The 25345-nt window shown below is 47.1% G+C and overlaps 1 protein-coding gene across 1 annotated transcript in view; it reads left to right on the top strand.

Annotated features, from left to right (window-relative positions):
• Positions 1-25345, top strand: part of EXOSC9 (exosome component 9) — a 75228-nt gene that overhangs the window by 3296 nt on the left and 46587 nt on the right. The window contains 3 exon segments of the mRNA XM_029592958.1: positions 914-1008; positions 8313-8432; positions 11505-11607. Of these exon segments, the coding sequence (XP_029448818.1) occupies positions 914-1008; positions 8313-8432; positions 11505-11607 (318 nt within the window).

The following is a 25345-nucleotide window of genomic DNA, read 5'->3' as shown; positions in this document are numbered from 1 at the left end:
ACCTACCTCCTCACACACATCCTCCCACACCTACCTCCTCCCACACTCACACACATCCTCCCACAGACACTCATGTGTGCTCCCATACCTACATCCTCACACAGACACACACATCCTCCCATACCTACCTCCTCACACACATCCTCCCACACCCACACACATCCTCCCACAGACACTCATGTGTGCTCCCATACCTACATCCTCCCACAGACACACACACATATCCTCCCACAGACACTCACGTGTGTTCCCATACCTACATCCTCACACACACACACACACATGTCCTCCCACAGACACGTGTGTTCCTGTACCTACATCCTCACTCACACACACATCCTCCCACAGACACTCGCGTATGATCCCATACCTACATCCTCACACACACACACACATCCTCCCACAGACACTCCCGTGTGTTCCCATACATACATCCTCACACACACACACACACACACACACACCCTCACACAGACACACACACATATCCTCCCACAGACACTCACGTGTGTTCCCATACCTATATCCTCACACTTGCAGGTAATGGGCCTTAATCGAGAGCAGTGGCAGTGCCAGTCAGGTTGGGGGGGGGGGGGAGAAAAGAAGGAGGAATGGAAGCAGCAGTTTGGATTGGGTAGAGACATGGAAAGTACGAATCGGGTTTCTCTTCAAATTTTCGAGGGTTGCATAGACTCAGAATGGGAAACAGTCCTGATTGAATAATATCCCATATATATATATAGGCATGTGTAATAGTATATAATTAGGTTCCCACGTGCACATGTGATCTTATTCCCATAGTAGAGACTTGTAGTATTTGCACTGTCAAGTGCTTGAGGGCCCACACGTTTTCTCCTGACTGTTTAGACTATCTATAGAAGAAATGTAACCTTTGGTTTTCTTGCTCTTGCAGCGTCTGGATGGACGAGAAACCTACGACTATAGAAATATCAAAATCTCCTTTGGAACGGACTATGGCTGCTGTATTGTGGAGCTTGGCAAGACAAGGTACTGTGGTTCGGAGTCTGATTTTATCTTAAAACGCTGCATTGTGTGTGGTGATGCTGTGAGAGGCAGCGCAGGGGTCCCTGCAGCAGGAAGGAGCTGAGCAATTTCACTTAATAGCTTCCAGAGGGAGCCCGTGCATTGCTCAACTTGCACCCCAACACCGAACTCCGTTTGTCATTCTGAGTCACTGTCAAATGGCACAGTCCTTTACCCTTAAAACATAAATTATTCTTTAGTCTTATGCTTTACAGAATAAAAATTAGTAAATTGAAAGAATAAATAAATACAGCTTGCTGGGTCTTTTTCTGTTGTTATATGTTACTATATGCATGCTGCTTTGTGAATCGTTCATGCTAGGTTCCTGAAATATAGACTCAGCTGTGCTATAGTAGTTCTGGTATGATTAACATAAGCCAGTTTACCTCTTAGAAACCGACCATGACCAAAGGTGCATTATTCTCTTAGCTGCTGTGATACCTGTTATTGGACCAATGTACTTCTGTAGGCCCCATAAAGATATCCCAGCTTGCAAAGAAAACACACTTCTTAATAGTTTTTAATACAATATTCTTCATTGTAGAGCAGCATGTCTTATAAATGTCCTTGCCTGTCCCTGAGGTAGCCTTTATGTGGGTTAGACTTGGGGATTCGTCAGAGAGGTTTTGGGACCACAGGGTCCGCAAACTGGAATAGGTGGTAGTTATCCCCTCTCCTCCCATTTTAAGGAATTCCATGGAGGAGACCCGTCGCTTTAACAAGGTTTTCCTAGCGTGTAGCCAGATGGACTTAGGACCAATGTTTATATGGTCCCCTGCTAGCAGATGGAGACGGTTGGGTTTCAAAGCTGATGTCACCTTAGATACACCCCTGCAGTGACCTCAGCCCTTCAGTATCTATCGCCTAGCAGATGTGGACGTGCTTTCCCTATTGGGATAGCAGTGCTCGTGAGAAGAGGATAATTTACCTTTAAATTGGAGAAAGATTGAGCCCTGCTCTCCTGCGGTGAAACCTAATGGTCCCTCCCCCAGTTGAGAATTCCTGAGGTGATTTCCAAGATCCCTCAGAGGGTGCCTTGGTCCGGTAGCCGGTTCCTGGCGTGGACTTTGCTGCTGAAGCAGCTGAAAGGCAGCGGGTGCAGGAAGCTGAGCGCGGTGGTGACGGCCAAAGCCCTTTTCCCCTGCAGCCAGAGACTGTCTCTGTACTCAGCCGGTAAGCGCTGAGCCCAGGTAAGTAAAGAAAGAAGGGGATTCTTTCTGATTCAGAGACGCGGAAGGGCTTCGGTAAGTCCTTCCTCTGGTCTCTTTGCTTGGTGCGCCATACCGATGACGTTTCCGATCCCATTGGGGTAAGGGAAGGGGGCTTCCGAGCGGTGCCCGATGGGCTAGGCCCCACTTCAGGCTCGGTGAGCATGCCACGTTGTAGCCACAGCTGCACCATCTTGCACATGGTTTTGTGCGTCTCCATTGCCCTCCATAGACTGTCGGTACGCGTGGTGTGTGCCGGCTCTGTGCACATACTGTGCGCCTAATGTCACACATACATTTGTGCATATGTGCGCTTCTACTTAACGTGCATTGGCACAGGATCTGTGCTCACTCAACTTCAGGCCAGCCGGCTGAACGCACAGTTACCGTTTATTGTAGCTCCGGCAGCAAAGAAGCTTAAGTGACACTCTTTGTGCTGCCTACCATATTAGGGCTACACAGTCTGATCTGGAATCTTATCTATGTCAGCACTGTGAGGTGGCTGAGGGAGGGTTGGACTTCCAGAACATTTCCAAGCCCGGCTCCTCCCATTCAGAAGATGGAGCAGCCATGATCTTATCCGGTAGCATCCCGGATATGAGTAATCCTGGGGTTGGGTCTACCTCGGGAGAGGGAAATTCAGCTGCACTTACCCCAGTTCCTCCTGGGCTAGGAATGGACCCAGCAGCCGTTTCCTGGGTGGAAGTTTTTTCAAGGGCTTCAAGCCTTCGTACAGGCGCAGTCTGTCTCTCCTGCCCCTGGCCGGAATGAACCCCAGTCGGGAAGGCCTTGCTCTCCCAGCCCTATCAGAAGGCCTTGAGACATGCCTAGTCTCACCAAGGGTATCCCTGACAAGGGCCCAGACACCACGGATGACGAAGGGAATACAGATTCATTGGAGGATAGGGAAATCCCTCCAGGCTTGGAGCCATGTCAGACCATGCTCTGGGACTTCCTGGCACGGACCCTATGTCTGAACCAAAGAAGAATCCCATCCTGGTGTCTCTACGGAAAGCCTCTTGCTATTTCCTGATGCTGGAGGCAATCCAGGAGTTGATTGACCTGGAATGGGATGCCCCGGAAGCCAGCTTTAAAGGAGGTCGGGCATTGGGAGGCCCTATACCCTTGACCCGACGGCCGGAGAAAGCCTGCGTTTCCCCAAAGTGGTTGCCCTGGTCTGCGCTATTTTGAAGCAAACAACTATCCCAGTGGAGGGAGGAGTGGCCTTAAAGGATGCCCATCATAGGCGGTTAGAGTCCATCCTTAAACAAGCCTTTGACACGACAACAATGACATTCAGAATGCTTCCTGTTGTGCCCCGGTGGCTCTCTCATGCCTGCTTCTCTCAAGAGAGGCAGATAACTCAGGGGCACATTCCAGAGAGGCTATGGAGCTGCCGCTGCCTTTTTAGTGAATGCAGGCTCTGAACTAGTCCGTACCTCGGCCAGAGGAGTGGCCTTAGTGGTGGCGGCCAGAAGACAGCTATGGCTACGAAATTGGTCAGCGGACGCGACCTCTAAGGCAAACCTCACAAAGATGCCCTTTAAGGGATCCTTCCTATTCAGAAGCGAATTGGAAATGCTGGCCAGTAAGTGAGCTGGATCTTTAGTGCCTCGGCTTCCAGAAGATAAGAGAAAGAAGTCGCAGTGCCCCTCGCCTATGAGGGGTTGAACCAGGGGCTCCCAGCGCTTTTGGCCCTAAAGGAACTCGACGTTTCAGAGGTCCTCAGGAAGGTCTCAGTCCTTTCGGAGCCGACAACCAAAGAGAGGGGCTGGTTCGGCTTCATGTTCGGCCCAAACTTACCATTGAAGTTTTGCTGACCCTTCCTCGAGACAAGGAGATAGGGGGTCAACTATCCTTCTTTTACCAGCAGTGGGTCGAGATCATGTTGGGGAAAAATGGGTACTGGATATCATACGAGAAGGATACATGCTGGAGTTTCGCAGCACTCCTCGAGACATATTCATGATGTCTCCGTGCCACTCCCAACACAAGAAGCTGGCAGTGGAATCTACCTTAATAAGGCTCCTCAAGTTGAGGGCTATAGAAACATAGAAATTGTTCTGTCCCCAGCAGTGGGTACATGTTTGTATCTGTATATACTGTAGTTTAACTGTGTTTAGTGCAGTCTTACCTTCTGAGGATTCTTGATACTGAAACACTTTTTGTAACCCATGATAAAAGTCTGTGAGCCTTTGCCTTTAAGAGAAGCTCCCTCCCCCCTCCACTTTCTCTCTATTGGAAGAGCTTGAATGCCCCTCAATCTAACTTGAGTCTTCCTAGGTGCCTTATAGGCTCAAGGGACTGCCCTTCATGCTCCCCCTGTGTCACATAGTTTGACTTTCCTTCCACTTTTCTTAATGTAAGGAATCCATATGGATTGTGCTTCCCTTTTGAAAGTTTAGTCTATAGCCATGGATTTACTTACTGTCCCCCTTCCAGTCATTAATTCATATTTGATCATATTATGATCACTATTGCCAGGCGGCCCCTACCACCGTTACCTCTCTCACCAAATCCTGTGCTCCACTGAGAATTAGATCTAAAATTGCTCCCTCTCTCATCTGTTCTTGAACCAATTGCTCCATAAAATTGTCATTTATTCCATCCAGGAACTTTATCTCTCTAGCATGTCCCGATGATACATTTACCCAGTCAATATTGGGATAATTGAAATCTCCCATTATTACCGCACTACCAATTTGGTTAGCTTCCCCAATTTCTCTTAGCATTTCACTGTCCGTCTCACCATCTTGGCCAGGTGGACGGTAGTATACTCCTATCACTATACTCTTCCCCGATGCGCAAGGGAAGCACAGTCCATATGGATTCCTTGCATTAAGAAAGGTGGAGGGAAAGTCAGCTAGCATGGCTAAAAAGTGAGGTGAAAGAGGCTATTTTAGCCAAAAGATCTTCATTCAAAAATTAGGAGGAGGATCCATCAGAAGAAAACAGGATTAAGCATAAACATCGGCACATTAAATGTAAGACATTAATAAGACAGGCTAAGAGAGAATTTGAAAAGAAATTGGCTACAGAGGCAAAAACTCACAATAAAAACTTTTTTTAAATATATCTGAAGCAGAAAGCCTGCAAGGGAGTCAGTTGGACCACTGGATGATCGAGGGGTTAAAGGGATACATAGGGAAGATAAGGCCATCACAGAAATATTAAATGATTTCTTTAGCTTCAGTATTTACTGAAGAAGATGTTGGGGAGATAGATATATATCCATTCCAGAGAAGGTTTTCAAGGGTGATGTTTCAGACGAACTGAACGAAATCACTGTGAACCTGGAAGATGTGGTAGGCCAGATTGACAAACTGAAGAGTAGTAAACTCCATTGTAGCTGAAGATTGGAAGATGGCCAATGTAACCCCAATATTTAAAAAGGGATCCAGGGATGATCTTTATCCTGTTGGACTCTATGCCATCCCGGACATAAAGTCACACCCATCAGCCACCCGGCTGTCTACATTCCTAATAATCGAATCACCAACTATGACTGCCAACCTAACCCTTCCCTCCTGGGCAGAAGGCCTTGGAGACACATCCTTGGTGCAAGAGGACAATGCACTGCCTGGAGAGTAGGTCCTTGCTACAGGATCCTTTCCTGGTGCACCCGGTTGATGCTCTCCGATCATTAGAACTTCCTCCTCCATGGCAGCACCAGGGCTGCCAGACTGGAGTTGAGACTTTGCTACGATGTTCCTGAAGGTCTCATCAATGTACCTCTCTGTCTGCCTCAGCTCCTCCGGGTCTGCCACTCTAGTCTCCAGAGATCGGACTCGTTCTCTGAGAGACAGGAGCTCTTTGCATCGCATGCACATGTACAATCTCTCACCGGCGGGTAAAAAATCATACATGTGACACTCGATGCAAAAGAACAATCCTGAACAACCTCAAAAACTCAGCCTTCGTAAGAGACCTAGGAGTACTCCTCGACAATTAACTCAACCTGAAAAAATTTGTTAACAACACGACAAAAGAATGCTTTTTTAAATTACAAGTTCTGAAAAAGCTAAAACCGCTCCTGCATTTTCAAGATTTCCGCTTGGTCCTACAATCTATCATCCTTACCAAAATTGATTACTGTAACTCTCTGCTACTCGGTCTACCAGCTACCACCATTAAGCCTCTACAGATGCTACAGAACTCTGCGGCCAGGATCTTGACCAACTCTAATAAGAGAGACCACATCACACCTATCCTTTACAACCTCCATTGGCTACCGATTAAATACAGAATTCTATACAAAATTCTGACCATCATGCATAAATCCTTATACAACTCAGCCCCAATGGATCTCACATTTCAGCTACGCACCAACAAATCCAAGAGACCGATCAGAAAAGCATACCAAGGCACCCTTTTCGTCCCTCGAGCCAAAACCTCGCTAAGTAATAGGGCACTATCCACTGCAGGTCCTACCCATTGGAATACCCTCCCACCAGAACTCAGACAAGACTCCTGCCAGATTTCATTCAAGAAAAAACTGAAAACATGGCTATTCAGTCTTGCATTTCCTTGAAGGACCACGATGTACTACCCACCACAACTTTGTTTGGTTTTATTTGTTATTAATTCACCCTTAAATCCTCCCCCATCTTACACCTTCTTTTCTATTCGCCCCTCCACCCTTTCACCCTTTTCCCATTCTGCCCTCTTTCTACTGTCCCAGTATTCCTTCTCAATTCCAGTCAATCATTCACCTGATTTCGTTTTAACATTAATGGCACATTTACTCACACTCTGTATAAGAATTGTTACCAAAGGCGTCTAAATGTTTAAATGTTTAATTGTTCCTTGCTTTTTTATGTAATGTTCACAAGCACTCTTATTTTATTCCATGTTCTTTGTTCCATGTAATGCTCTTAGGCAAGTTGAATTGTTTCACTGTAAACCGGTTTGATTTGCATCCAATGCAAGAAGATCGGTATATAAAAAACCAAAAATAAATATATAAATAAATAAATAAATAAATGAAAGACTGGGAAGCCCCCCTCTTGCTGCTGGACTGCTGCATTCATCTCAGATTTGTTCAGTTCCTAGTTAAGTTTTAGGTTGCTTTGGGAGTAGGAATGTGTCTAATTAATGTCCTTTAAATGTGTTAGTGAATTCACTATGTGTCTGGTAGTACCTACAAGAGAATGATCAAACTCTGGATAAGGTGTGGGGAATTTCTGATTTTAAGTTAAAAGGCTGATTTTATTTTATTATTTTTTTTTAGTGTGAAAGTATCGCCTGCCCATAAATTAAGGGATGAAATAGGGGTGGGTGAGAGATTGGTGGGAGGGTTGGGAAATACAAACACACAAATAATATACCTCAATTGTTTTACTTCTCCCCAGTACTTTTAAGTTTTAAAAATTCCCCTAAGCAGTACTTAACAGCCACCAGCAAGGTGATCCTCTCCTCTCAGTGCTCCCACTAGTTTGTGGGAGCACTGAGAGGAGAAAGGATAGTGGATGCATGGATTGGCCTTCCAGGGGAGGTAGTGGAGGTAAAAACAGTGATGATATTCAAGAAAGCTTTGGATAAAGCCAGAGGATCACTACTGGTGAAGAAGTGAGAGGGAAATCAACTTGGAGTTGGGATGGTGGCTGAAGGGGGACACCTAGTGGCTGGATTCAGAAGGAAACGTGGTGCAGGCCTCTGGACAAGCACTTTTGCTGCAGTAACTAGACTAGGTATATTGAAGGGGTGATATAAAATGGGGAGAAAGGGAGCGCCTGTTTAGGTAGAGGCCATCTTGATTCATTGCAGGACAGTCTGTAAAGAGGGTGAAGAAGGGGGAGATGGCTTTGGGGCTTGGGCAAATAAGGGGCCGCTTTGAGTTATTGCTGTACTATATACTTAAGTAACACCGTTTTCTAAATCTGAGCATCTGAGGAGAGGGGCTTATGTGCTCTCAGACACTTTCACAACATTTCTGGACTTATTCTTATGTTGGTTCAATAAAAGGTTATTGCAGTCTGCAGGGAATCTTTGTCTACAAAGCATGCTTAGATGTATGAGATACAAAAAAAAAAGGTGATTATGCTTCTGAATTTTCTGCAGAGTCCTTGGCCAGGTTTCATGTGAACTTGTTCCCCCAAAGATAAATCGTCCAACAGAGGGCATCATATTCTTCAACCTGGAGCTTTCCCCGATGGCTTCACCAGCCTTCGAACCTGGCAGGTATGTGCTCTTTCTGTGAGAGTCTGAGCGTGACAGCATTTTCTCAGTGAGTAACCAGGCTGGCACTGGGGAAAGCCCCTCCAACTTTGAGCTTTCTGTGTGTGTACAGCAGCATCAAAAGGAATGCAGATACACAGGCCACAGCCAGTTCAACCTCTCAAGAACCAGACCATGGAAAAAATGAGCCATTTAACTGCTGCTGTGCTTACATTTCTAACTTTTTCATCTGAGCTTGTCAAACCACAGAGCTGTCGTGGGAAGGGTGGGGTGCTGGCTGTCAACTAAATAGGGAATCTTATAGGCTTATCTATTCAAGATGTTGGAATAGTAGGGAGGAAGATGACCAAACCTGTCCTGGATAGGGCCTGTTCCGTGTATGTACCCTGATCAGTACAGACTCCTGGCTTTTGCATACCTGCTAGCAGATGGAGACAGAGAAAGGTTTAACAGACACTGCTACATAACCACGTGTGCCACCTTCAGTTCCTCAGTATTTCCTTGTCTCCAGCAGGAGGAGAAGTCCATTACCTGCTATTAAGTTGACTTAGAAAATAGCCACCGCTATTACTAACAATGGTAACATGGAATAGACTTAGTTTTTGGGTAATTGCCAGGTTCTTGTGGCCTGGTTTGGCCTCTGTTGGAAACAGGATGCTGGGCTTGATGGACCCTTGGTCTGACCCAGTATAGGCATGTTCTTATGTTCTGCAATCAGGAGTCTAAATTGGGGTTATAAGCCTTCATCCCAAGGGGTTTTTGGGTGCTTGGGGTCCATCCTTTTGGTTGAGGTGGACGAGCTGGGGTTTGGTGACCCTTTTGTATACTCGCTTCTTGTGTCCTTGGGGTGTAGATCTGGTTGTCCAGATCCCTCCCCTTCATGAGGTGGCTGCAGGCTCAGGATAGCTGTTTTTTCTGGCTGTCCCTTTTTTATTTTTGGTAGCTCTGTGTTCCAGCCTAGGAAGTGTTGATAAAGTGCTGTTAAAAAAAAAAAAAAAAAAAAAAGTAGGAAACCTGAGGAGGTTAGCATGGTCTGCTTCCTGCTTTTGCTGTTTTGGTGGCTGGGGAGTTTAGAATTGCGGTTTGCAGCATTGGTTGGCTTGTTCGTTACCGAGGTAAGCTTCCTGCCTTTGGCGTGATGGTGCATGGTTGCGCCTTAACTGTGTCAGCCTGTGTTCCGGGTGTTCTTCCAGAGGTGAGGGGCCGTTCGATGGTCCAGTAGCTGCAAAAAAGAGGAGGCTGTCGCCTGCCCCTGTTTCTCCTGCATGGCCAGGTTCGTGCTGGGTTGAGTACCCTCTTCCCATCGCCGCGGAAACAGCAGCCATTTTGAAAGCTCATGCGGCCTGTGCTGCACCAACAAAGGGGGAGGGGTATTTTCCTATGAGGCTTTCCCTAGCTTGCTTGGACTTCAGGGAGGAGCGGTGGGGGTCAGATGGGGGAAGTACTCCCATTCTGCCTAGTGCTGGTTCTTCTCAGCCTTTGGCTGTCGCTCCCATATTTTGAGTTGCAGTTGCATGAGGCCCATTTGACTCAGCAGGAGGCAGCTGCATCTGGTCTGTGGGCCCGAGCCCGACCTTCTGAGTGTCTGGATGTGGGTTCCAGACCAGTTCAGTTTTGGAGTCATGGTTGATGATTCAGTTGACTTCAACAAGGCTTCTGAGGCTCCGGAGGTGCCTCCGTCGCACGACCTGGCAGTTGATGCGGATGCGGTTGGTACGACTCCAGGGGATGATCCTGTGGAGGTTTCGGTTTCCGAGGGTGATGACCCTAAGGTGGTCCAGTTTTTTCTCAAGGATGAGCTAGGGCCGTTGATTCCTCAGGTTCTGGAGGAGTTTCGGGGTCAAGGTTTTGCAGGAGGATTCTGATCTGAAAGGGGCAGATCCGGTCCTGGATGGGCTGCAGGATCCAGCTAAAGCCTTCCCTTATCATATGTCGGTGAAAAAGCTGGTGGACCGGGAATGGGATATTCCCATCGCCGGCTTGAGGGTAGGGAGGCTATGGTGAAGCATTATCCTTTGCCTGAGTAGACGTTGGACCTTTCTCTTCCTAAGGTTGATGCGGCGGTATCGGCTGCGACTATTCCGGTTGCAGGGTCTGCTGCATTGAAGGATGTTCAGGATCGTAAGTTGGAGGCCCAGTCAAAATCTGGCGAGGAGGCAATTAAAGCTGAGCGTTTAGAGGCGGCAGTGGCTTACGGATTGTATTCTTCATATGACCTAGTAAGGACCTCATCTTGGATTATGGTTTCGGTAGTATCAGCCAGGAGGTTGTTATGGTTGCGTAATTGGTCTGTGGCCCATTCTACGCGCTCTCAGGCGGCCTTGTGGGTGGAGGCTCAGCGGGCTTCACCGCAGGAAATTTTCAGACTGGCGACTTGGAAATCGCTGCATAATTTCGCAAGACACTATCGTCTGGATGTGGGGTAACTGGAGTCCCAGTCTTTTGACGAGAGTGTTTTGCACGCAGTACTCTCTAGGTCTTAACTAGAGAGCTTTAGTACATCCCAGGAGTCTGGTCTGATCTGGGTACATACAGGGAAAGGAAAATTGGTTTTTACTTGCTAATTTTCGTTCTCGTAGTACCACAGATCAGTCCAGAACCCGCCCGATCTGTTGTGGTGGAGAGGCATCCGCTTATTCTAGTTTCTGGGTATGGAATACAAACCTGCTTTAAAAAAAAAAAAAAAGGTTTTTAAAATTTGTTTATTGTTTGCTGTTTTTAAGCTTGGGTACAGATCAATACTGAGGAACTGCAGGTGGCACAAGTGATTAGGTAGCAGTGCCAGTAAAACTTTCTCTGTCTCCATCTGCTGGCAGGGATGCAAAACCCAGGAGTCTGGACTGCTCCGTGGTACTACAGGAATGAAAATTATCAGGTAAGAAACTAATTTTCCTATATCCTGTAAGAGGCTATGCTGTGTTGCCGACAGCCGGAATGTGTCTTTAACGGTATGGATAGGAGCAATTGGGTAGACTGGATGGGCTGCTTGATCTTTTTTTGCTTCATGACCTGAATTACCGTATTACTTTTGGTAAATGTGTGTGTATGTAACCCGTGCTGCTTTGATATCTGCAGGCAGTCTGAGCTCTTGGTAAAGCTGAATCGTCTACTGGAGAGATGCCTTAGAAACTCCAAGTGCATTGATACAGAATCTCTCTGTGTTGTTGCTGGTGAAAAGGTGAGGAAAGTGTCAGAAAAAGTATGTTAGTATTATGAATATGAATGTTTGTATCATATCTCCACTTTCTCGTCTTTCTTTTTAGCACAGGATCTAGGAGCCAGCCCAAAATCTTATAAGCCAGTGGCTGAGAGCTCTCTCGACTGCCCTCTCCCTGACCCCAAACCTCTATGGTCTCCACCGAAGTTGAAGAGTTGGGGAAGAGTTGCCCTCCAAGATCTTCCGCAACTCCTTAGGACTTGATTTGCTAAGGCGGTTTTCCCATTTTATATCTGATGGGGTGGGGAAATCTTAGTAAACAGGCCCTTAACGCATCGTTGTGAGGCACTGGTGACCCTTCCCTCCACCTTTTAAGCAAGCTCTCAGCAGCATGCCGACAGCCCACCCCCTAATACATCTTAGAAACCAAAGTTTTGCCCAAAGAGGCTAATATTTTAAGCACTACAAATTATAACACTAATCAGATTCTTGCACATGATTATACTGAAATTTAGATTTTTGGCACTCGCTAGAGCTAGGATATGTAAACATAAAACAAGACGTTGCTACTTATTATTTTTGCAAGACTAATCGGAGAAAATTCTTTTTCACTCAACGCACAATAAAGCTCTGGAATTTGTTGCCAGAGGATGTGGTTAGTGTAGCTGGGTTCAAAAAAGGTTTGGATAAGTTCTTGGAGGAGAAGTCCATTAACTGCTATTAATCAAGTTTACTTAGGGAATAGCCACTGCTATTAATTGCATCAGTAGCATGGGATCTTCTTAGTGTTTGGGTAATTGCCAGGTTCTTGTGGCCTGGTTTGGCCTCTGTTGGAAACAGGATGCTGGGCTTGATGGACCCTTGGTCTGACCCAGCATGGCAATTTCTTATGTTCTTATGTTGAAGCAATATATTAGGGCTTACTAGCAGTTGGCCAAACTGCTTCTTGTAGATCAGATGGGCAGGGAAGTCAGATGATCAGTCTGCGCCCATGCGTGCTTCATGATGATGATGGTGCTGGATTCTCCATAGTTTCTCTGTCTTGTTTTATTTCTCTTATGTTTTTGGCATCTGTCACAGCTGATGCCATTCCTTTCAGTCATTGGTCACATTGCACGCACTCTGGATAGAGTCACTGTAACTTTCCACTCGGGATGTGTATTTAGCCTTGTAAGGAGGTTTGTCTCCTGTAGTTTTGGAAAAACAGGAGCTATGTTGATCATGGTTTCTATCACTAGCATCAGCATTTTATAGTATTCCATCATGGGTAGTATGAGTTATCACAGAAGTTACCATGAGTAGTTTCTTTTCTGCCTATAGAAATATCTGATCCCTTGTAACCTGTATCACATGTGGTATATGATCCTGGCAGAACCACACTAACTGTAATTCTTGCATTGTAACAAAGAGAGTTTCCTTCAGCAATTCATATTTCTGTTTAGTGACTGCTAGTTCTTTACCTCTGTAAAAGGATTTTGCCATTTCCTAGCGTGTAGCAGATGAACTCAGAACCAATGGGTATAGTGTACTCCTGATAGCAGATGGAGATGGATCAGATTTCAATCTGACGTCAGCCCTAGTACATATACCCCTGCAGGAAGTGCAGCTCTCCAGTATTTTTCGTCCCCATAGGAGTTAGGGACTCTATGCATGCTAGCACAGCGTTAGAGTAAATTTTACCAAAGAAATCCAAATTAAGAAGAAATCTTACCTCTACAGACGAGCCCCGCTCTCCTGCGGTGACACCCGTTGGGTCCTTCCCCCAGTTGAGATTCCCAAGGTGATTTCCACGATCCCTCGGAGGTAAGCATTGGTCCGGCGGCCGACCCTCGGCGGGGACCCAGCCCCCGACATCGGGTGAGCATGAGAGGCAGAGGGTGCAACCTTGAGCGCGGCGGTAAAGGTATTTTCCCTTTCCCCCCCGCAGCCGGAGACCGCCCGGAACGAAACCGGTAAGCGCCGAGACAAGGTAAGGTAGAAATCTATTTTAAAGTCTCCGGTCTCCGAAGCTCGAGGAGACGCAAAGGTCGCCGGCTGGGACCAGTGCCACCGGGTTGATCGGTCCCAGCAAGGCTAGACCCCGGTCAGATCCGAGGGTCCTCCCACATGGAGACCCTCCAAGGTGGTCGCCATATTGTCCACGTGGTCGCTGTCACCATTTTGGCCCTGTCCGCCATCTTGATCCGTGTGCACAGAGGCGAGCCGTGTGCACAAATACCTTGTGCGCACAAGCGAAGCGCATAGCCACGCGCTCATTGTGCCGGGTGCATAATTTCGACCTGTGCACACAACATCTCTCTGCACGCACGCACCAAACCTACGCTCGCAACTTCGACGCACACCGGAGTGCATAACTGTATTGTACGCGCACATGGCACCACCTGAAAATAAACTCAAAGCTCAGGGCCTTTGCCCAGCATGCCACATTAGAGCTGCACAGCATGAGGAGGCCACGGCCCTGTGTATACAGTGCGAAGAGGTCCTAGGGGACCCAACTCATGGCCCTCCCCAGCTGGTACCGGACCCCAGCCTCTCGAGCGGTACGCCGGACCTAGCATCACACAGCAGGACCCCCCCTCAAATGGGACTCCTCAGGGACATGGCGCCCCCAGTCTAGACCCAGCTTCTATCTCCTGGGTGGAATTCTTCAAAGGTCTGCATACCTTCGTCCACATGCAACCGGGGCCTCCTATAATGCGGCCTCAGGCTCCACCAGAGGACCTCAACATGCCGGGACCCTCTATGCCCAGTGAAGTGATCCCACCGCCCAGAAGCCCCACCTTCGGGAACACAGACTTCTCAGATGAAGAGTCAGAAGCCCTGGAGGAAGGGGAACTCCCTCCGGGGACAGAACCTCACCGAACCATGAGGCGCTTCTTCACTAAGGACGAGCTTCCAGACCTAGTCTCACACAGCTTAAAAGAGCTTGCCATCCCGGGCACAAGTGCCTCGGGGGAACCTAAGACGATCCCACGTTTGGAGGGACTTCGTCAGACCACCCGCCATTTCCCACTATTAAAAGCTGTCCAGCAACTAATTGACCTGGAATGGGATGCCCCAGAAACCACGTTCAAAGGGGGCCGGGCTCTGGCAACCATGTTCCCTCTGGACCCAGCCGCCAAAGATCTCCTGGCATGTCCGAAAGTGGATGCCATGGTCTGCTCGGTCTCGAAGCGCACTACTATCCCAGTGAAGGGAGGAGCGGCACTCAAGGATGCTCAAGACAGATGTCTGGAATCTATCCTCAAACAGTCCTTTGACATCTCCGCTATGTCTTTACAGATCACGGCTTGCTGTGCCATGGTGACACGTGCCTGCTTAGCACAGACCAGAAACAACACTCAGGGGGAGCCCTGGAACCAGCTGTATCATTCCTCGCGGATGCCGCTTTGGATCTGGTACGCACAGCAGCTAGAGGAGTCTCATCCACCGTGGCAGCCAGGAGACAAATCTGGCTCCGAAATTGGTCAGCCGACGCATCCTCCAAAACGAGACTCACAAGGATGCCTTTCAAGGTAACACTTTTGTTCGGAAGCGAACTAGAGAAACTAGCCAAAAAGTGGGGTGAGTCCCCACTTCCGCGGCTACCAGAAGACAGGAATAAGAGAAGCCAGCGATCCTTCCCCCGGACACCAGGGGCAGAGGATCACAGCGCTTCAACCCATATAGAAGCTCATGTCAAGCAGCCCGCCCTGCAGGCTGGAGCCAGTCCTTTTGGAACAAGCACAATAAAAGGGGAGCCAGCTCGGGCCCAGGCCCCAGCCGCACCCCACAATGAAAATCAGCCAACCCATCCAAAGGAAGAAGCCATAGGGGGCAGACTTGCCCTATTCTACCAAAGAAGGGTCGAGATAACTTTGGACAAGTGGGTCCTATCCATTATTCGAGAGGGATATTATCTGGATTTCCACCACCTCCCTCCGGACAAGTTTATGGAATCTCCCTGTCATGACCCTTCCAAGAGAATGGCAGTGGAAGCTACACTGACCAGATTACTAGCCGTAGAGGCTATAATACCGGTGCCTCCACAACAAATAAATACTGGCTATTATTCCATCTATTTTATCGTTCCCAAGAAGGAAGGAACATTCAGACCTATCCTGGACCTCAAGGCGGTCAACCGTCACCTGAAGATTCTTCACTTCCGCATGGAAACCCTACGCTTTGTAATAAGGGCGATACAACCGGGAGAGTTTCTTACCTCCTAGGATCTGTCGGAAGCCTATCTACACAATCCGATCCATCAAGAGCATCAGCGTTTCCTACGCTTTTTGATCCTCGACAGTCACAACCAGTTCCGGGCACTACCGTTCGGGTTAGCTACCGCACCCCAGACGTTCACCAAGATCATAGTGGTGGTTGCAGCAACACTGAGGAAGGAAGGAATCCAAGTGCACCCTTATCTAGACAATTGGCTGATCAGAGCGAAATCCCCAGAAGAAAGCCACCAGGCAACCAACAGAGTCAAAACTCTACTGGAGAGCCTCTGGTGGGTGGTCAACACAAACAAGAGCTGCCTGCAGCCTTCCCAATCTCTAGAATACTTGAGAGTCCGGTTCGACACCAAACAAGACAAGCTCATCCTGACACCGACAAGGAGATCAAAACTGATGACCCAGTTACGAACCCTGTTGAGCGAACTCCGCCTCACAGCATGGGATTACCTACAAGTTCTTGGCCTCATGGCATCCACACTGGAAGTAGTCCCATGGGCACGAGCTCACATGAGACCCCTACAACGCTCACTACTATCACGATGGAATCCACTGTCCCAGAACTACACCGTACGGCTTCAGCTCCTGGACAGAGTTCGGGCCCAACTACAATGGTGGCTACAAGAAGCCCATCTGAGCCAGGGAACGAGACTATCCTCTCCAACCTGGATCCTACTCACCACGGATGCCAGCCTACGAGGATGGGGAGCACACTGCCAGGAGCTAACCGCCCAAGGGCAATGGAACGAAGAAGAGTCGGGATGGAACATCAATTGCCTAGAAGCCCGGGCAGTCAGACTAGCCTGCCTAAGGTTTGGTCACAGACTCCGAGGAAAAGCGGTCAGAATAATGTCGGACAACACCACAACAGTGTCCTATATCAATCGTCAGGGAGGAACCGGAAGCCAACGGGTGTCTCTGGATATAGACCTCCTAATGTCATGGGCGGAAGTGAATCGTCAAGAGATCTCGGCCGTCCACATTGCCGGGAAAGACAATGTCGCGGCGGACTGCCTCAGCAGAGAAAGTTTAGATTCAGGAGAATGGAAACTGTCAAGCGCAGCATTCCAATTGATAGTGAACCGTTGGGGAACACCAACCATGTACCTCCTGGCAAACGGGTCCAACGCCCACGTACCCAGTTTCTTCAGCTGCAAGCGGGAACCCCAGTCCCAGGGAATCGATGCCCTGGTACAGACCTGGCCACAGGAGACTCTGTTATATGCCTTCCCACCGTGGCCCCTATTGGGGGCGATCATCCACAAGATAGAACACCACAGGGGACCAGTCCTTCTAGTGGCCCCAGACTGGCCAAGAAGACCGTGGTATGCAGACATGCGAAGTCTGCTGGCAGGGAACCCCCTGCTGCTACCTCCACACAGAGACGTGCTCCAACAGGGCCCGATCCTCCACGAGCATCCAGCTCAATTCTCTCTTACGGTCTGGCCATTGAGAGGACTCGCCTAAGGAGGAGAGGATACTTGGGGGCAGTAATTGACACCCTACTCTGAGCACGCAAGTTCTCCACATCCCTAACATACATAAGGATTTGGAGAGTATTCGAAGCCTGGTGCGAGGACCATGACATCATACCACGCTCAGTCAAAATTCCTGTGATTTTGGAATTCCTACAGAACGGCCTACAGAAGGGATTGACCCTCAACTCCATCAAGGTATAGGTGGTCGCATTGTCATGCTAAGGAATCAAGAGCGAGAGCGGCAGCATAGCCTCTCACCCGGATGTCTCCCGCTTCCTGAAAGGAGTCAAGCACATCCGATCACCCCTAAAGTGGCCGGTGCCTCTTTGGAACCTCAACCTGGTCCTAGATTTCCTAGCAGGAACCTCCTTCAGACCTCTCCGCAGCCTGTCTCTCCGACTATTAACGAAGACAGCCTTCCTGCTGGCAGTCTGTTCAGCTTGTCGTATATCCGAGCTATAAGCACTGTCCTGCCGGGAGCCGTTCCTCAGACTCACCCCAGGAACCATCCAGTTACGCACAGTTCCGTCGTTCCTCCCCAAAGTGGTGTTTCACTTCCATATCAACCAAACCATCTCACTACCATCGCCAGATGAGCATAAGAATTCGGAAGAGGCTTGAAGTCTACGCCATCTCAACGTCGGCAGGCTCCTAGTCCGATACCTGGAAAGGTCAGAATCCGTACAAAAGACAGACCATTTATTCGTCCTTCTCAGTGGGAAGAAACAAGGGGGAAGTGGCCTCGCGAGCAACCATAGCCTGCTGGATCAAAGAAGTCATCAAGGCAGCCTACGTAGAAGTAGGCAAACCACCGCCTCTCAGGTCAAGGCCCATTCTACTAGAGCTCAGGCAGTGTCCTGGGCGGAAACCAAGATGCTGTCACCCGCCGAAATCTGCAGGGCGGCGACATGGTCCTCCATCCACACCTTCTCCAGGTTTTACCGCCTGGATGTTCAGGTTCGGGAGGACACATCATTTGCAAGGGCAGTACTAAGTGGGTCACGGGCAGCCTCCCACCCGGTTCGAGAGTAGCTTTTATACATCCCATTGGTCCTGAGTCATCTGCTACACGCTAGGAAATGGAGAAATTACTTACCTGATAATTTCGTTTTCCTTAATGTAGACAGATGGACTCAGCATCCCAACCACGGTTGCCGTTACTCATGGAATTCTCGGGGGACATCCCCAGGAATGAGTGATTCACGGGTAAGCCATGCTTGCATTCATTTAGGACACCCACCCTACCGAGTGTCGTCGTTTCTCGGTTGAGGGCACTGACGGTCTTCAGCTATAGCCAATTCAACCAGTTCAAATTAATCAAGTTAACCAAGTTATAAAGTTAATCAAGTTATTCAAATTATTCAGTCATACATATATCCACTATGCTTTTCGAGGAGAATACTGAAGAGCTGTACTTCCTGCAGGGGTATATGTACTAGGGCTGACATCAGATTGAAATCTGATCTGTCTCTAACTGTTATCAGGAGTACACTATACCCATTGGTCCTGAGTCCATCTGTCTACACTAAGGAAAGCGAAATTATCAGGTAAGTAATTTCTCCATTAAATTTCTACATCATACATGCATGATTTTTGCATTTTTGGAATTTTTGACCATTTTCCCAAGTTTTTTAAATTCCTCTTTCATATTATTTACCCCTTTTGGTGTATCTATGCTGTTCGTATAAACAAGATAGAGGTAAGCATATAATCAATTTTAATAATCCTTAACACTTGACTTTAAAATACGGTTTATTCACAATAATGTATATACATTGTCAGCTTGTATTTAACTTTTGTGTATGCATTATTAGGAATAAATTGTATTTTAGTCATGTTTTAAGGATTAATCAAATTGATTATTTGTTTACCTCTATCTTGCTTATACGTTGTATGCTGGGGAAGCAAATTTCATTTTCAGCTAGTGTGTGTTTTTTCCATATCTATGCTGTTTCAAATTTTTATTTTCTTTTTGCCCTGCCAGACCAGTCCAGTCAAATAGGTTATGCTCCCCTACCAGCAGATGGAGGCTGTGAATGACTGGTTTGCTGAGGTCATCTTATATAGAGTCCTAAGCTGACATCGGCCTGCCAGTGTTTCCTGTAACAAGCTAACAGCTTTTTTCCATTGATAAGTAGGCTGCATTAGCCATACTTTCTTGGGTGACATCATCCTGATGGTGCAGGTTGGAATCTTCTCCTAGTAACAGAGCTGTCGCTCTGCTTATGTGCGGCTTTTCTCGCATGATTGTCCCGCTCAGGACACCTCAGTCTTTTTTTTCATCTGTGTCACAGTGCAGATAAGGATCTTCTCCTCTCCTCAGTCTCTGTTTTTTCTTCAACTTTTCTCGCAAAAGCGAACCTACAATGATGTCGAAGAAGGCACCAGAATTCAAATACTGTCAGTACAGACACACAATGTCTGCAGCTGACAACGCAACTATTGTTACATCTGCCTAGGCCTGGAGAACAATCAGGCAACCTGCTCCCACTGTGGTAGAATGTTGCCAAGAGCCCAATGCCATAGAGCAGCGAAAATAATCAAGCTCCGGGAGACGGGGGTAAGATCGGTGTCCCACAGTTATGCGCCATCATCGTGCCACTCAGTGCACTCTTCACTGGGACCGGAGATGCATCATGCAGAGAAAACGATAAGGACATCGTTGGAATACCCGGGTACAGCCTCAATCAAAACGGCAAAACCCATGGATCAGTACGCCCAAAAACCACATATTAATGTTTCAGAACAAACACGAAAGCATACTAAACCTACACATGCACTATCGTTGGGCGATATTTGTGACTCAATGCGTCAACACAAGGCACACCATGACGCGACGCATTGAGAGACAATGTCCCATGGAGTGACTCCTCAAAAACAGATGCATCGCAATGCATTGAAGGGTGAAGTGGCATGACTCGAAGCACCGAACTCTGGCATTCCACAATGCAACGCGTCAAGCGGAAATACACCACGATGCGACGCGTCGAAGACTGACGCGGTATGACATAACACATCAAAAGGAGACGTTCCCTGATGTGGCTGTTCAAAGGACAACGCACCAAGAGATAGCAAGTCAAGACACAGTGCATCGCAGCTCACTGCATCAGAGAGCAGGCGGCCAACTGATGCACTTCGTATACAAAAGTAGCATCGGCCCAAGGGAGTCAACACACGAAGCATTGTCCACAAGCCTTCACCAAAATGAGTGGTCCTCTCACAAATGACAGTCACCAAATGGCGAATTGACACCCTCAATACATTCCACCAAAAGTGCGCACTGAGAACACATGGGAGATATAGAACAGATTCTACAGACTTTCTCCCATGACCCATTATCATCTCCTACTAGACCCCGATCCACAATCTCCATGGGGTCTTCTCAAAGCGATCTCGAAATCTGTTCCGGCTTGTCTGAACTGTCAGCCAGAAAACACAGACAGCCATATTTGCAGGAGGAGTTGTAGAGCCGTTACAGCTTAGGCTGTTCCATTCACCTCTGGGTAACATTCTTAAAGCGACAATTCCATCTCCAAGAATCCACCCATGAGCCAAGTGTTTCCCCAGTGAAGTGCAGGGTTCCCCTACCAACAGCTCCACCATTGTCTCTACATGCAAAATCAAAACAGGCTATGAATCAGATTACCATAATAATAAAGGGTCTGTCCTCAGCCCTGCATCTTCTGGTGCCCTCTCTGACCTTTGAAGCACACCTTGACACGCCCATGACCGAAATCACCTCCATCGGAACACAGTCCAAAATGCACGGCCTCGGACGACAACTTGCCTGTTAGAATTGAGGAGCCGGACCCTCCACCCTCCTTGGGAGAGGGTCACTCCCCAGCATTATCACCATCCTCTTCTACAGGGCTACCTTCAGATGAACCACAAGAGCCACTGCAGTCCTCATCTCCACCAGAGGACCTATCCTCTCCCCGTTTATTGTAACTTTCACTTCTATTATTTATGGTTTTACCCTGGTTTGATTTAAACCGGTACGATAAGACTTGTTCTTGAGCACCGGTATATTAAAAGAATTTAAATAAATAAATAAAATAAATATCCTATTCAAAGATCATGGAAAAGATGGGAACTGTTTCAAATATTAAAGTAAGGAAATTGCTGGACCCATGGAAAGAGGTCTTTGGCATCCTTAAGATCTTGGATTTTCCAACTGAGTCTTTGGTGTTGCCTTCCCACGCTGTTCTGGATGGGGTGCTACAGAAATCATGTGAGTCCCCACAGTCCAATTTTGCAGTGGCCAGGAAACTTGACCTCAGTTTTCGCCTGAAAAATTTGCAGTTTTATGGCCTAGTACAGTTATCTATACATCAGTCATGGTAGAGTTGGCAACGAAAAGGCAAAGAAGATAAAACTTCATGCTAGTACACCACCAGGAAAAGATAACAAAATTTTAAATGAATTCGACCGAAAGACTTTCCATAACATTATAAATCAAGCAACATCAGTTTTACATAGTAGAATATATGTATGAATGCGTCCAACAGCTAAAACCTTTATGCTCTGAATCTGGAGAGCAAATAATACCACAGCCACTTCAGGATTTAAAGAAAGCATAAGATACCTCTTAAGAGCAGTTTACAAGGTGTTTGAGATGACATCTAAACATCTGTAACCTCCATAGCAGCTTGACGTATGGCATGGCTGAGAGCAAGTGCAATCAGGGAGGACATTCACGAAAAGCTTGTTGACCCTCCCCTGTATTGAATTTAACTTGTTTGGTGACAAGTTAAAGGAAACGTTAGCTCAGATAAGAGTAAAATGTGGTCGTACAATCTCAGACTTTGCCTACAGACCAACAGTCATCTAATAGGAGGTGGTGTTCACAATGCTAAAAGCAGTATTTCCATAAGCGGCCACGCAAACAATACAGCCAATACTGTCAAAGCGCGAACCAACAACCTCAACAAAGAGGATGCCAGCGCAAAAGAAGGCCTCAGATTCAGAAAGCAACTGACACCAAAAAAACAGCGAGGTTTTTAGAACCAGCCAAGCCCCAGCCACAAATGACAGCTGGGGGCAGGGTCTCTTTACACCAAACAGCATAGTCCAAAATAACATCGGATCACTGGGTCCTAAACATCATCTGATTCGGCTACCATCTAAACTTTGCATCTATCCCAGTACTCCCTCATCTAGCTCCACCTCTGCGAGAGACCTCTTGCTTCTCGCAGCTCCATCAGGAAGCAAGGAAGCTATTAGCGCAAAATACCATATGAAGAATTCCATCAATGCTAGCTTGCAAGGGATTCTATTCCCAATACTTCCTCATCCCGAAATGAACAGGGCATCTTCACCCAATCTTAGACCTCTGCCCGCTCAACAAGAGCACAAAATCCTAGACGATTATGCCAAGAACATTTTTCAGAGTGCTATATTAACATCAAGAATTCAACAGCACCAATTTTATATGGTGCAGTACCTCTGAGACCTTACAACTGCTGAAGCAATTTTTACACTCTGAATCAGGCCAGCTGGTTACACCTCAGCCATTCTATGACCTGCAGGAAGGTGTTCGCCACCTCCTCAGGGCAGTATATGAATCCTTTGAAACTTCCTCCCGAACATCAGCTAATGCTACAGCGGCCAGTTGAACGACCTGGCTCCGCTCTAGCTTGATCAGAGAAGATGTACACAAGAAGCTAGCCAATCTTCCATGCTTTCCAGACAACTTGTTCGGTGAGAAGCTTAAGGATACGGTGGTCCAATTAAAAGAATAGAATGTAGCTGTTCAGTCTCTTTCAACAGTTTCCGACTCTCACTCTTCAAGACACTACTATCATCAGTACAGGAAACCATACTGTAACCAGCAGAAACTATACAAATATTTTCCAGCTTACAGACCACAGCAGTTTCAACCATTCCAGCAGCCATTTACCCAGACTCAACCAGCTCCATCTAGAAACCATCCAAGGGATAGAAAACAACAAAAGCCATCCCATCCCTCACTTCAAAAAACTCCATCGTCTTTTTATTCAATAAGCCATCCCATCCCTCACTTCAAAAAACTCCATCGTCTTTTTATTCAATAAACCATCGTCTTTTTATTCAATAAACATACACATGCTTACTGTGACTCCAACATCGCTCTAAGCTTCAACAGCAAGAGGAAATGGAAAAAAGGATTTGCACTCACAAAGAGGGGAGTAGCTGGCTTGTTACGGCGGTTACTACCCCAAACCAAATATGCCTGATACTTCACTTTCAATGCATATACAGCATAGCTCTCTGCTTCAATGACAGGGGAGAAGAATAACTGATACTTCACACATCCAGCAGAGCTCTCTGCTTCAACGGCAAGGGAGAAGAAAAAGGGTTCGCACTCACAAAGCGGGGAGTAGCTGGCTTGTTACGGCGGTTACTACCCCAAACCAAATGTGCCTGATACTTCACTTTCAATGCATATCCAGCATGGCTCTCTGCTTCAACAGCAGGGGAGAAAAAAACTGATACTTCACGCATATCCAGCATAGCTCCCTGCTTCAACGGCAGGGGAGAAGAAAAAACAACCAACAAGGGCTGTACAACATAGTCTAGGTAAAACAAATAAGCATGGGTGTAGCTTGCTTATCATGGCGGTTACTACTCCTACTACCCCTAACTAATCAAGCTAGATATTTCACTTGGATGCAGCTCCATCACTGCTCTCTACATTAATGGTGGGGGTGGAAGGGGAATAGAACAAAAAGCTAAGAGAAACAGATAAGTATGAGAGAAAAAATGTGTGAAGCTTGCTGGGCAGACTGGATGGGCCATTCGGTCTTCTTCTGCCGTCATTTCTATGTTTCTATGTTTCTATGTTTTTAAAGAGCGCCGAGCAACAACCTCATCTTCCAGTGGGGGGCAGGATATCATCCTTTGCCACGCAATGGAGTCATATCACCTTGGACCAATGGGTCCTTCAGATTATCTACATGGGTTATCGCCTGAATTTCCTATCCCATCTTCCTCTTCCACGACTTATAACCCGGTTCAAGGATTCTTCTGTCACCTCTTCTGGAACTGGAGATACATGCCCTTTTACATCAAAAGACCATTCAAGTGGTGCCCAAGCACCAGATAGATATGGGTTACTACTCCCAATACTTTCTTATTCCCAAACACTAAAGGGGTCTCCACCCAGTTTTGGATCTACGTTCCTTAAACAAATATCTTCAGAAAGAGAAATTCAAGATGACTTCCCTCAAACTAATACTCTCTTTCATTCAGGAGAACGATTGGATGTGCTCGCTAGACCTCAAGGATGCTTACACCCACATTCCACTACACCTCTCTTTTGGCGATTCCTGTGCTTCCAATTGAATTCCAGACACTACCAATTGGTCTAACCTCGGCTCCTAGAGTCTTTACCAAGTGTCTGGCTGTGACTGTGGCTCACCTAAGATGTCAGGGGATCTGCCTATTTCCTTATCGGGACGATTGGTTGATAGTTTCCCCTGACCAAACGTCTCTGTGTCACCATCTAGAATCTACAATCTGCTGCCTGGAGTCCTTGGGATTCCTCATCAACTACAAGAAATTGGTACTCAAACCGACTCAGATTTTGCAATTTGTAGGAGCCAGAATAGACTCTATGCAATCTCGAGCCTTCCTTCCCCAAGAATGGATCGATCATCTTCATCAGTTCTGCATGGACTTGCTCCTCAATTCAAGGATCATGGCCTGTCAAGTACTAGTATTGCCAGGTCACATGGCAGCAGCTATCCATGTAGAATCTCACACTCATCTTCACATGCACAGTCTATAGTGGGGACTAAAAGCACAATGGACCCAATATCTTCAACCAATGTCCACTCAGATAACCATATCCAATTTCATGAAGAAGGACATTCATTGGTGGTTAAAACTGGAACCATGTGATCACCTCTTCGAGATCTAACCACACGCTCATTAACCACAAACGCTTCCACTCAGGGTTGGGGAGCGCATCTACTCCATTACAAGACACAGGGTCAATGGTTGAAAGATGAACTTGCTTACCAAATAAATCTTTTGGAACTCAGGACCATGAGATATGCCTTAATGACCTTTACATGTCTCCTATGA

Source organism: Rhinatrema bivittatum, chromosome 1 (assembly GCF_901001135.1).
Source record: "Rhinatrema bivittatum chromosome 1, aRhiBiv1.1, whole genome shotgun sequence".
Taxonomy (NCBI): domain Eukaryota; kingdom Metazoa; phylum Chordata; class Amphibia; order Gymnophiona; family Rhinatrematidae; genus Rhinatrema; species Rhinatrema bivittatum.
This window is presented reverse-complemented; position numbering and strand designations above follow the sequence as displayed.